The sequence below is a fragment of the Dermacentor albipictus genome, chromosome 10 (assembly GCF_038994185.2).
Source record: "Dermacentor albipictus isolate Rhodes 1998 colony chromosome 10, USDA_Dalb.pri_finalv2, whole genome shotgun sequence".
Taxonomy (NCBI): Eukaryota; Metazoa; Arthropoda; class Arachnida; order Ixodida; family Ixodidae; genus Dermacentor; species Dermacentor albipictus.
In genome coordinates, this window is record NC_091830.1 from 66,186,879 (window position 1) to 66,200,384 (window position 13,506).

The 13,506-nt window shown below is 43.5% G+C and overlaps 2 protein-coding genes across 2 annotated transcripts in view; one reads left to right on the top strand and one right to left on the bottom strand.

Annotated features, from left to right (window-relative positions):
- Positions 1-13,506, top strand: part of LOC135898601 (uncharacterized) — an 82,303-nt gene that overhangs the window by 1,690 nt on the left and 67,107 nt on the right. The window lies entirely within an intron of this gene.
- LOC139050337 (uncharacterized) lies at positions 1,589-5,993 on the bottom strand. Its single transcript, XM_070526571.1, has 4 exons — positions 5,959-5,993; positions 4,649-4,813; positions 1,892-2,208; positions 1,589-1,622 (listed from the first exon to the last, which is right to left on the bottom strand). Exons 2-4 carry the CDS (start codon positions 4,811-4,813, stop codon positions 1,589-1,591), a joined length of 516 nt encoding a protein of 171 aa, XP_070382672.1. The 5' UTR covers positions 5,959-5,993.

A 13,506-nucleotide genomic window follows, 5' to 3' on the forward strand; every position in this document is an offset into this window, starting at 1 on the left:
TGTATTATAGCTGGCAATGCACCGCACTTATGGGAATCGACTCAAAATAGTGCTTATACACAAGCAAGTCGACGCACAGTATGCATTATATTCAGCTTTGTCTAATTGGCGATAAAATATTTGTGCTGCATCGCCGCTCCGATTATCGCATATTTCGTTAAATGTGATCCGGTAAGGGGACATACAAGCAGTACAAGAATAGCTTTGTATATTTATTATTTAGGTACCCACAAAGCCAGTTTGGCTTTCCAGTGGGGAGCAGAGAAAGCAGAAAAACAGGTACAAAATAACAAGTAAAATAGCACTTAAAAACCTAACAATAAAGCATAAGAGAGAAGTACAGAGAATATCACATACAAATTAGCAGGATGAATAAAAAGAAAAGGACTTGCATGATGCACAAAAAAAGAAAACACAAAACATGCAAGTAGTTTTTTTTATTCTGTGCACTGATCCTAGAAGGCAGCGTGCAAGTCAATGGCCAGTATTTAACTGAGTATTGAATGTTGCTATATTCACGTGTACCTTGGGCACTTCAATGCACAGTTTTAATTTTGCATTTTGTTGCTTGCCAGCAGTGTGCAAATCGGTGCATCATCACAGACCCTCAAATATTACCTAGCTTGCTTAGGGATTCATTCAGTGTCATCATGCTGCAGGAATAAATGTGCCATAGTACTGACAACATTGTCAGCTGTGTAATTGATAATTCATTTTGTGTCTGCTCAGCAGTGTCCTTGCTTATTATCAGCCTGTGGTTATTCTGCACATCTCAGGTGCTGTGGTTATTGGTTTAAGCGAAGCTTTCACGATGTTTGTAGAGAACACTGTTCCTGCTTAGCAAAATTTCTGAGGAAGGACTAGATGATCCAGTTTAACACATTCGCACTGTGCAAAAAATGATTATTGAAATTTTGCATGCCAAAACCACGATCTAGTTGCATTATTTTAATTGGTATTTGCATTACGTCCAGTACTGGTCACTCGTGCAACACAGTAGCCAGTAGTCAGCTGGGATGACAATGGTTCAATGTCTACATTAATATCAGTATGAGGCGAGCTATTTGGCAAGACAGTAGGAGCAGCGGTAGGAAAGTCCAGAGAAGAGGCAAAAAAAGCTTGGCTGTAAGAAACCTTCTGGAAGGGTTTGCTCGCTATGGTCAGCTTTGCTGGGCCAAAACACCCTTTACAAGGCAGATGGCAAGAAGACAAACATTATTAGACGTAACTTCCAAAATACAAACAACAAATGCACTGACTACTACGTACACAGCTTCACACTGTTTAGACGTACATTCAGTTAAGAAAAACAGTTTAGAATGAGATGAAGTTTACAAACAAGTGAAAGGAAAACAAAGTTACAAGCCAAGAACGTTTCAAGTAGAAAAACTAGAACAGGAGAGAGCCTTATGCTAAAGCAAGACCTAACAGTACTAGTACTCTATGTTTAGAAAGTGCAAGCATAGGTCTTTCAACATGAAATTTATTAAGTGGTTTTACTGAGTAAATGTAGTGGAATGCTTCCTGCTAATTATTTCAAAACTGAAACATTCCAAATATCATGCACTGTTTTCAGTAGAAGTAATCACTAGGCTTTTGGCATGCAGATCTTGTAAGAACTGCTTAAATGCATCACAAGCAAAAACAGAAAAAGATACAAAAGCTACACTTACGCGCATGCAGAAACTGTTCATTCTGGTTGTGTAGGCAAGCCACTTTTGTCCCTACAAAACTGATTCAGAGCTTCAGTGTACTCTAATAAAATCACACACTAAAACAAATGTGGACGGATTTGAGCCTTCATATATTTTTGCATCCAGACTGGCACATTATTTACACATTGACAGTATGTGCAAACCTTATTACGCTCACATGCAGGATGTCCACCAACCTTCCACCAGTGCCCCCATCGAGTGAGGAGGGAAGTGCTGCAGACATCTTAACAAAAAATGTGCCAGTTTTCCGATCTGGCAACACTTGAAGCGCCATCACCGTGAAGTGAAGAGTCTCAAGCGCCAGCATCGACTCTGTCTTCGGCGTCGCATGAGTCTGTGGAGTCTCAGGACATTTTGGAATCTCTTGAATCACCGATGTTTCAAGAAGTTCTGGTTCCTGAGGATTCTGAGGCACACCACAGCAGTCCGCAGTCAGGAGCATCGCTGGCTTCAGCAGGCAGCCGTAGGCTGGATACGTTAGGAAGCATTGCTTCTGAAGCAAAGTCAAGGGGGAGGAAAAGGAAAAAGAAAGATTAGAGTCAGTTAATATTGGAGGAATTAGGCAATGTTTCAAGTGCAATCAAAAGATACAAACTACAGGACGACCTTGAACTTTTGCCGTCTCTCTGCTCAAACACATTAGAGAGGTCAGTGAGGATACGCATCTCGACTTGAAAATTAAATTGATGCAAGTAGGAGAGTAATTCAAAGATTAATGTTTTTTAATGTATACTTTTTGTATAATAAAGCCAAGAGACAATGAAACAAAAGGAAATCATTGATGAATTTAATTGCTTTATATCGAAATGGAAAAATAAGGAGGAAAATGAAAGTATATGAAAAGGTAGCTTCCCACTAATGGGAGACGAACCCACAACCTTTGAATTATGCTTGCATTTCTTTACCAGTAGAGCTGCAGCAATGGCTATCCCTCTGCAAACTTTCTTGGGCCTGTATGTGCATGTACTAGATCTCACCCTGGTAGTGTTAGCCAGTGCTACTCGTGCAAGAACACTCCAAGAGCCTAATCTAGTACACATAAACATTCTATGAAATTGATGGTGGAATAGCCTTCAGCTCAATTGGTTTTGGTTTTAGCTTCCACCAGTGGCAAGTTATATTTTCTCCACTTTCATTTCCCTTCTCCTTGTGATGTTGACATTACAAATAAGATGACAGTTATTTTCCTCTATGCTTTATATACGTTTCCTTGTCTGTTGTTGTCATGTCAAAGCCCCTCAGCTCTTCTTTTTTGTTCATTTTACATTGTGTTGTATCCATATTTTTGTGCGGTATTCAAGAATTTCATAAAGTTGATATCTGTGGGCCTGGTTGGCTGGCCATTGCTGCTGTAGAGATGTGTGAACATGTTTTAGCAACACACCTACGATAAAAAAGCACTGACTTGCAACTAAAGGTTTGTTGTTGCAAGACAGACGTTTATCGCTTTCATCTGTGTTTACTCATTCAGCCTGTCTTGCAGCAATGAACCTTTTTGAGTTCACCACCTGTGCATGTAGAGTTTGTGCATGCATGTAGAGATGCCTGTACATGCCTGTAAGTAAAAAGAAATGTAATGAACCTTCAAGCAGACCCCATTGAAAATTTCGGTTATATGCTGCAAGTTGTAAAGCCTGTCGGGGCGTTCTAGCAGCGCAAGCATTTTTCAAATTGTTTTATTATTATTAGAAGAGGTAGCAGAAAGGGAAAAGACTTGCCACCACATAGCCAGGAGGCGAGGTTCACTGCCAACATAGACAACCTCTACCTCTCCCACAACTATCATCCACAAGCCACATTCCTTGCATTTTTTTCTTTGTGTTCTGTGGCTCAGTTCCAGAGTTGGTTTTGCATGTTCTGCATTGGATGTTTGGCCAAAGTCTTTGTACGTAATCAGTGACATTGAAGGCAGTGTGTAAATTACACTTATACGTATGACCCTGCTTCTCTGGCAGGAAGCAGGGCTACCTGACGGGAGCCGTGAACATGTGACCTTTAAAAAATTTCTTAAGCTGCAAAAAATGTAAGAGATTTATGCGGCTGTCATGCTGTTCTGCAGTTGTTTAATACTTTGCAGGCACGATTGCCACTATATGACTTACACACCACTGCAGAGTCTAGCCGCCTCAATCCCCACACAGTAAGTCAAGGCAACATCTTTTATGTCTTACCGGGATGCCAAGTAGCTTGAATGCAAGTTGAAAAAAAAAATTAGTACGCATGTCTTGATTGTTTGAATACTAATTATGATGACATGATTTTTCTTGACAATGATCTACATGGCTGTAGGGGCCCTTTTCGGGTGACATACGATCAAAATTCATTTGTGTAGGTTAGCTACCACCTTTGATACTGCATGTGCAAGCATACCTCAGTGCATGTTTTACAGGTTACGCAAGGTCAAAAGCACTGAGGTAGCTTTTGTGCGATGCCAGTCGATGGCAGTTTTTTTTAGAGTTAGCCGTAACTGTTACACTGGTGATGCAGTAAGTGGAAACTTTCAGTCTCTGTGATCATGCGATCATTTTTTTCTTGTATTTCTTTTCACGCACATTGTCAGTACCATCGTTACTATTTCTCGTTTTGTATCAGCATTTCGTGTCCCATTTATTTAGTTGTTTATGAGTTAATAAATGGTTAGTTGTGTATAATTCTGTATTCTGTGGAAAGAGAGAAATAAAGATGATTATTAATATATTATTATTGTTATTATGTATTAGTATTTTTTATGCACGCCCATTGTCAGTCGTTTCCTTCTTTCTTTTGTTTTGCTTCAATGTTTTGTGACTCCTTCCTGATTTGGCTTCCAAAAGGCGGTGAACAGTAATATGTAAATAAAATAAAATAAATGGTACATTAAATGACAATAAAACGGTGTTCTGTATTCCTCCAATCGCACATTATTACTCTAGGGGCAACTGTCCTTTACCAACCTCAATGCTACAGCAAGTCATTCTCCAGGCTCCATTGGTTTCTCGAATGTGGTGCTGCCGTGTGAGGTCCTCTGCTAAAAAGCTCAATAGCTTGTCCAAGAGCTGCGGCGCCTTGCGAAAGAACTTGTAGAAAAATCCGTGGTCATCCTGACGTATCCGTTGCATCTGTAAAAAATGGTGCATTATTGCTTGGCAGCAAGACCATGCCCTGCCCACATACACGCGCAGGTAGCAGGAGCTCTACACTTTTCCCTGACACACACGTATAGCCACTAGCCATCATTAATTTTACCCCCTGCTTTGTTTATGTGCTTGAATACAAACAGTGGTTCGGCAAAACAGGAGAGCCAGTCAACGGTATATTAAAATGGTGCGGCCACTGCCAAGAAACTTCGAAATTAGTCGCACAAAATTTTAACCTGCCCCCCAGGTCACAATTTAATTACATAACACTTCATATTCTACAGTCATACTTCTGAGAGACAGAAAATATAGGAAATTGCATCTCGTCCACAAGCTTCATATAAGACAACCAACACGTGTAAAAAGGTGTTCTTTAATCTATGTGCTATCTAATGGCACAAATATAACTAGCAGTCCTAAGCTTTTTGTAGGGGTGTGCTAATACCGAAAAGTAGATTTAGAGTCGAATCAAATGAAGAAGAAATAATCTGGATATCAAATCAAATATCGAATAGCAGAAAATGTGTTACAAAACTTTATCCTTACAAATTTTGTGCAAGAAAAGAGGGTGCTACACAAGCTCTGTGTAAACAGTATGGTCTACTGTTAATAATGAAGGGAACTCCAAATTAGTATTACGGATTGTCTGTTAAATGGAATCAAGCGCTTCTTCCCCTGTGAAGCTGAACAGTTAATGACCGTATGTCGTAAGGCATTCACGGGTTAGACAGACGGCGGTTGAATCGTCGTGAGGTGTCACCACGTATCCAATATACTATCTGTATGCTTCCGGCGGCTAATCAGCCCGATCTTCGCCTATGCTTTCGCGCTTTCCGAACTACACCCTGCTCTTGTCGTTCCCCCTGTTCGCGTACGTCACGTTATCGTTTCGATCGGTGCTGTCAACCTGGACGAACCTTGCACCGACGACGCGATGCTGTTCTGCGAATTGGGCGTTCGCGCGCTGCGAGTACGATCCCCGCATTACTACTTTAACCCTTTCACTTATGCGCGCACTTAAAAACGCTGATAAGTAATTGCTGTCCTAACGAAGATAAGTCCCCATGTCCAAACACTGGCTCCTAGTTCTACCATTGTAGATCATCGAAAGGAAAGAAGTTACTCACAGCCGTAAAGTCCTTCTTCTTTACGCAGTTGAAAGACTGGGCGGACCCACCAACGTCACCGCAGAGGCCGCAGACGCTTTCTGCGCTCCCGCCGCCTTTGCAAGAGCAGCAGCAGCAAAAGCTTCTTTCTCATGTGGTGTACATTGCGGGGAGAGAACGCTGATACCGGCGAAGCAAGCGGCTAAGCAAGAGCTCGGCAGCAACGTCGGGCGTGGTCGCGCGCAGATGTCAGCTGCAGTTGTGAGCAAGCAGACGCTATCGCGCGTGATGTTGATAATTGACGTAGCTTTTCTTGACATAAGGATGTATATATAGGAACAGCGTGATTTATCAACTTAAAAACAATGTACTAGCTCTAACATTGATAAGTTAAATAAAAATGGCTAGCCATAATGAAATTAAAGATAAACTTTTCTCAAAGCCAAAGACGACCGTTTCCGTCATCGCTGGGCCGCTGGTCTGTCAGCCCTGTGCTACGCGCAGCGAAGCGCGCACGTGTGCGCGTATCGTGTGGCTGGACGCCCTTCCCTTCATCACCCGCGTACGCGCACGCAGACGCGTACGCTTACGTGTACGCGTAGCGAGACGCGTATCCCGGGCTGCGTGTGGTTGGGCCTTTAGCCGTTTTTGTAATGCGGGTGTCACACGGCGCACTTTTGATCGCGATCAAGCTCGATCCGGATCGAATTTCTCGGTCGGGATTGGCTCCTTTGCACAAAATGCGCGAGAGAGCCAATCGCAGTCGAGAATTTCCATCCAGATCGATCCCGATCGCGATCAGAAGTGTACGTGTGACACCGGTATAACCCACGTTGCACGGTATACGCACCGCGTTCAACGAATTTCAGTTTTTGTCATAAAGTGGCCATAGCTTTATGTACCCTACCTGTTTCATCTAGAAACGTTTTCTGCGCTAGATTTCACTGTTTCACTCATGTGATTAATGTCTCTAGTACTCTTTTGTGATCATTTTGTACCATGCTGTGCCAAAATTGATGATTTACTTGGCTTCTTTTTACCTTTTTGAAGTAGTGCATTCAACTCTGTGGTCATCGGTTTGGGTCTTTTGAAAAAAATACAAGCAATTTAGTTGAAGTATGGGTTTACTCTCTTAAACTGCTAAAAGATACAATGTGTAAACATATTTTTATTTACCTTGAATTTAACTCTCATATAATTAATACCTGGTTGACTCTAGGTGCAGTTTTTGATGCCTTAGAGATTCTCAAGCACTGATCCATCACTTTTGCTTGACTTAATATTTGCTTTAGTGTCCCTGTAACTGTAATAAGTCCTGTAACTGAAATAACTCACCTTTTGCATGTGTCTCATCCCGTGTGCTGCAGGGCACTGACCTCAGCCTTGTTCTTCAACTCCTTAATATTGAATTGCCACATCATATTAGTATTAAAATATGCCCTAACATAGTTGGCTGCATGCCGTACCATGAGGCTCCATTGGCCAAATACTTTTAACATTGTGTTCACATACTATTCCATGTATCTGACACTGGGCAAATGAGCTCTAGCTTCTGTTATACTGTCGCATGATGATGCACTCAGATTCAGAAGTCAGATTGTGCACGTGTCTTGAGTACTCTCGTTCTTTCAAGGAAAGTGGGTTCGTCATATGATCTTATGTGCAAGTTTGAAGATGATTGTATTTGTTCTGCAATTTACCCCATCGCTGCCATTACTTATGAAAGTGTGATGATATTGAGATAAATGACGACAGCTGAAGCCTGTGGGATTTCATATTATGATTGCAGAATACATTTGCTGTCATCACTGCTGATGACTTATACTTGGCTTTCCTGTTGGGCACAAGCTTGCCAAAATAAAGCTTTATTTTCATTTGTTGCATTTTTTTCTGCCATCTTGAGCGCTCCAGCCAGTGCGTGACAGTACCTTAAAAAATTCCTTGCTACAAGGCATGCCTGAATATGTCGGTCTCCTGCACACTATTGACTTGTCTTGGTGTAAACACATTAAAGTGTGAAAAATAGATAACTTGCATATGTCCTGCACTTATTTCATGTAGCTATCAAAAAACTAACTTGCTGGCCTGGTGCCAACTTGTCTAATCTGTGAGTGTTTGTAAGCTGTAAACATTAACACAATAATATTAACTGGACTGCATGTACACAGAACTAAGACGTGCGCATATGCCGATGCTCACTTCCCTACAAATCTAAATAAAGAAAACTAGCCACACCTTGAATTGACTATCCTACTGAATGTGAAAGCATGTCTTACCTAAATGGTAATTTCGCTCCAGTTTAGCTCCATACATAGTTTGCAGAAGGAACAATTGCCAGATCTAAGGACAATAAAATTCTCACCTTTTAGCCATGTGTATTCATTGTCACCTCTATTTTCTTATGTTTTCGAGTAAAAATATTAATGATAAAAGTAGTGAGGATCATAAGCAGGCAGTGTAACTTCAGCCAAGCGTATCAGTAACTCTAGGTGAATCCACACTGACATGGAAAAAACTGCTCAGATTCATGTTTTAGGAAGGGCAACAGCTCTTTGAGATGGTGATTGGTAAGTTTGGCAAAAACAGAAGTATGATGGATGGCTGCTTAGTTGGCTTACATATTTCATGTGAAATGTTTTGAGTATAATTCATGGTATGTTAACTGAGAGGTGGTTCATGATCATTAGTCTCATTTGCTTGTTCAAGCTGGAATGTGTTGTTCAAGCTGGAATGTCAATACTCAGTTATAAGAACTGCACTAAATGATTTGAGCAAATGTTGTGTGTCAATGTTGAAGGGCACAGATTGTTGTGACAGAGAAACAAGAAAGAATAGTAGGCTGCCAATGAAAACAATTTATTCTCTAAATGTGTCAACAGCAGTTACAAAACAACTTGGCACATTTGCCCTGCAAAAACATAACAGACAGTACAACAAAGAACAAAAGGTGAAAACTGAAGTCACAGAGGAAAGGCGGCAGAGAAAATGAGCTGTACAGTACCAAAAGGATGTTGTACAAAACAAAGATAGCATTTTTTCAGCTCATCTTACGTGTCTTCCATGGTTACCTTTTTCATGCAGTGCACCCTCTACCTCTATTATGCATTTCTGTTGTATCAAGGCATGTCTTGATGTTGCATCATGGCATGTATTGGTATTGCATCATGGCATGTCTTGATGTTGCATCATGGCATGTATTGGTGTTGGTCGCTTATCCAATCTCCAACACAGGACTAATGCAATAAAAAAATTAAAATGGCGTGCTTCATGATCAAATCATGGTTTTGGCACGTACTACCCAGAATTCAATATAAAAACTTTCATACTCTATTCACACTAGGTTGAGAACGACACAAACAGAGCTAGAAATGTTCTTGTGACCAAAGTAACAAAATTTATGAAGAGCGCCAGTATAACACTGCCAATCACAATTTACTGAGGTGTGAGCAACCGAGGGCCACCATGTGGCATCAATGTTTGAAGCACGACTTATGCGCAAGGCTGGCAACTTGTAAGCTGAATGGACGCTACTCATACAATGCTTTGAGGTGTACCTTACTGCTACCAATCAAGAAGCCATGCATGATAAACAAAAGCTAGCCCTACAGCTCACTATAGCCACAGCACTGGTGGTTGTTACACACGTAATGAAGGAGTGGAGGACATCCGAAGTGCAAGCAGGATTGCCAGCAGAGCACGGGACAGTGCTCGACCTGAACCGGTGCTCATTGCTGCGGACCTTTCTGCATTCACGGCCCATGTTCAGTAAACATATTTTTACTTACAAACCTAGATATTGTAAGCACTATTAACATACTTCGTCTTTTTCACTTGTACATAGCCATCATCATCTTCCCTGTTCTTCTACTTCGCCCATGAGCTGGGGCGTTTTCTTTTTGGAATAAAAAGCGCTTGACTTGTAAAGTGGTGGAGGTATGTCAAGATACCAACATCCTCTCGCGTTGCCATCCTCCCTGGAGCTACGTTCCGGTTGCTGCCTGTGCCCGGCTGCCCCGACAACGATGCAGATTTTGAACCCCGGCTCTTCCAGCGCCTCTAACCCTACCACATAGCCGACTCCGCCTGCGGTGCCCTCTTGGACTGTGACGAGCCCTCAACACGATCCCCCTGTCTTTGAGCGACTCCACTACAGGGATGACGTCGACGATTGGATCAACCACTACGACCGCGTCAGTTCTTGCAATAAGTGGAACGACACCCAGAAATTGAGGCATGTCGCATTCTACTTGACCAATGTTGCAAAGATGTATTCCAACCACGAATCCGACATCGCGGATTGGTCCACGTTTACCTCCAAGCTGCGGCAAATCTTCGCTTCCTCGTCTGGCCGTGCAGAAGTCGCCAAACAGAAGCTGGGCACGCGCTTCCCAACTTCCACAAGAGTCTTACACCTCATACATAAAGGATGTCTTGGCTCTGTGCCACCGTGCGAACACTAGCATGATGGAAGCCGAACGAATTCGACACATATTAAAAGGCATTGGGTCTCGCGTTCAACGCCCTAATCATGCAAAATCCGGTTTCTGTCTAAGACATCACTTCGTGTCAGCGCCTAGACGAGCTGCAGTCTGTCTTCAACATGACAGCAGCGATCCTCACGTTCCCCATTATTCAGATCTACGTGCTCTCATCTGCACCATCATCCGCGAAGAGCTTCAAATACAACACCTGAGGCGTTCACCTGCTGCCTGTGCCCCCCCCTTGACTTGTCGGGGTCGTAAAGCAAGAGTTGACAGCGATGACTACATCCACGACTCATTTTGCTCCGGTAGCGCGCCCCACACCTATCTATGCAGATGTTGCTTCACTACCCACCCCTACCTACTGACGTTACCTATGACCATTTGGCTTTGATGCGAACCAGAGCACTTGCTGCACCATCCTACCCTCAGTGGCGTCCACCTCGTCTGGTTTGTTTTTACTGTGGTATACGCGGCCATATATCTTGCTTCTGCCACCGTCGCCAGCAGGATGAAAGGTGAGGTTATGCTGGCATGAGAGAGACCGCACTCAGCGACCAGACGCCTACTATCCCGGATCGTTCTCGTTCTCTCAGCAGCGTTCTCCGTCTCCTCCAGCTGCTCCCAATCTGCCTCATAGTTCTCGTTCGGCCAGACGTCGTTCTCCTTTGCCTTGCCGGTGCTCTCCATCACCACTTCGCCCCACTTCCCTTCTTGCTGACCACTACTTGGGAAACTAACTGTTGCAGTTTTTGGAGGGGAAACTGCTTCCTATCAGTCTTTGAAAATTCCTCCTATTCGCCCAGCCAACATGCTTTATGTAACTGTTGCAGATGTTCCCGCATCAGCTCTCATCTATACCGGTGCCACTGTTTCTGTTCTTCGTAGTGATCTGTGTTCACAGCTCCGGAAAATAAAAACGCCTTATCTTGGACCTATTTTGCATGGTGCTAATAATGCATTCATTCACCCCGACGTGCAGTGTACTGCTCGTGTTCTCATCGACGGGATTCGCCACCACATTGAGTTTATCATCCTTCCAAAGTGTATCCACGAACTTATACTGGGTTGGCACTTCCTCCATTCTGCTTCAGCCTTCATTTCTTTTTGAGAGGAAGTTGTCCATATCATGGATACAGCACTTGCACCTCTTCCAGGCTCTTCACCTCCATGCGTGAACTTGGCCATCGCTGTAGACTACGTCTTGCGTCTTGGTCATGAAGATGTTGTAGCTATAACATCCGGTCGGGTCGCCGATGGAGATGCTCTAGTCGCCCCTTCTTTCCGCTGTGCTCCTCACAGAATTCTCATTGCCGCCTGTCTTGTCCGGTTTTCACATGGCCGCGCCATTCTGTCTGCTTGCAACACGACCCCAGATCCTGTGATGCTGCCCAAAGGGATGACTGTGGCAGCCCTAGCCAACACTCAACCTATCTCTATAGTCACACTTTGCCCTTCTTGGTTCCCAGCACCAATCTCAGGTTAGGATTATTCTTTCCTTCCGCTAGCTGCTCTTGATTCTGACCTAAGAGCCGCGCAGTCCGAAGCCTTACTGGTGGTCGTGGCGAAGCACAAAGCCTGTTTTGATAGCTGTTCCTCTGTGTTGAGCCAAACTTCTGTGGCTACACATTGCATCGAAACTGATGGTTCCGCTATAATACAACGCCCCGATCGTGTATCGCCATCCGAACGAAAGGTCATTCAACAACAGGTTGCTGACATGCTTGCGCACAAGATAACACGGGCTTCTCCTAGCCCCTGGGCTTCTTCCATGGTTCTGGTAAATAAAAAAGATGGCTCCGTTAGCTTTTGCATCAATTATCGAGCGCTCAATAAGATCACACGCAAGGACGTATATCCGATACCTTGCATTGACGACGCTTTGGACACACAACAAGGGGCGGAGTATTTCTCCAGCCTTGATCTTCGATCAGGATATTGTCAAATTCCGATGAATGAGACTGACAAAGAAAAGACCACATTCGCTACACCAGATGGACTTTATGAATTTAATGTGATACCTCTTGGTCTTTGTAATGCTCCTACCACATTTGAGCATATGATAGATAGCGTACTTTGTGGACTAAAATCGAAGACCTGCCTCTGTTATCTGGACAATATTGTCATCTTTTCGTCTAACTTCAGCCAACATCTTCATCGATTAGACGAAGTTCTCAAGTGCCTTGCAGATGCTGGTCTCCAGATCAATAAAAAAAATGCAAATTTGCAAGCAAGACAATCAAAATATTGGTCCACGTCGTCTCAAGAGATGGCATCCAGCCAGACCCCGAAAAGATTAGTGTTCTCCAGTTTCCTCGCCCCCGCAATAGAAAGATCTACGTAGTTTCCTTGGTTTGGCGTCATATTGTCGTCGACTTATAAAACTTCGCTGCAGTAGCGGCTCCTCCAAACAAGCTACTTCTTACCAGTACCTCTTTCACATGGACTAATGACTGCGAGTCGGCTTTGCAAGCTCTCAAGCAACATCTTACTTCCAGACCACTGCTTCGCCACTTCGATGATCGAGGCCTCACCATAATCCATACTGACGCAAGCGCACAAGGTATTGGCGCAGTACTTCTGCAACGTAATGCAGCCTCTAAAGAGCAAGTCGTAGCATATGCCAGCCGAACACTTTCTCCAACTGAGCGTAACTACACCATTACAGAGCAAGAGTGCCTGGCTATCATTTGGTTGATTCAGAAATTTCGCGCATACCTTTACGGCTCTCACTTCACCATCGTCACCGACCATCGTGCTCTGTGTTGGCTGTCAATGAAAAACATGTCAGGACACTTAGGACGCTGGGTATTCCGCTTGCAGGAATATGACTTTACAATAACGTACAAGTCTGGAAAAAGTCATTGTGATGCAGACACATTGTCTCGCTGCCCTCTCTCGCGCTCTCCAGGTAACGCGCTGTCGCTTTCCCCACCACGTTGTTCCGATGCTATGCCTGCCTAACACCAGCTCTTGATAACACCCCAGGACCAAGTTACGCTTTCATCATGCTCTGATTTCGTCTTGCTTTAGCGGGCCGACTCCTACTGTCGAATTCTCATGGATTGCCTTAGTGGGTTCGCTGAAA

Excerpts from the sequence above, each read along its gene's own strand:
- LOC139050337 (XM_070526571.1), bottom strand. The coding sequence starts at position 4,813 with ATGCAACGGATACGTCAGGATGACCACGGATTTTTCTACAAGTTCTTT. Across the intron at positions 2,209-4,648 it reads TGACTTGCTGTAGCATTGAG|AAGCAATGCTTCCTAACGTA; the intron begins GTTGGTAAAGGA and ends ACTTTGCTTCAG. Across the intron at positions 1,623-1,891 it reads GATGGGGGCACTGGTGGAAG|CAGTTCTTACAAGATCTGCA; the intron begins GTTGGTGGACAT and ends GATGCATTTAAG.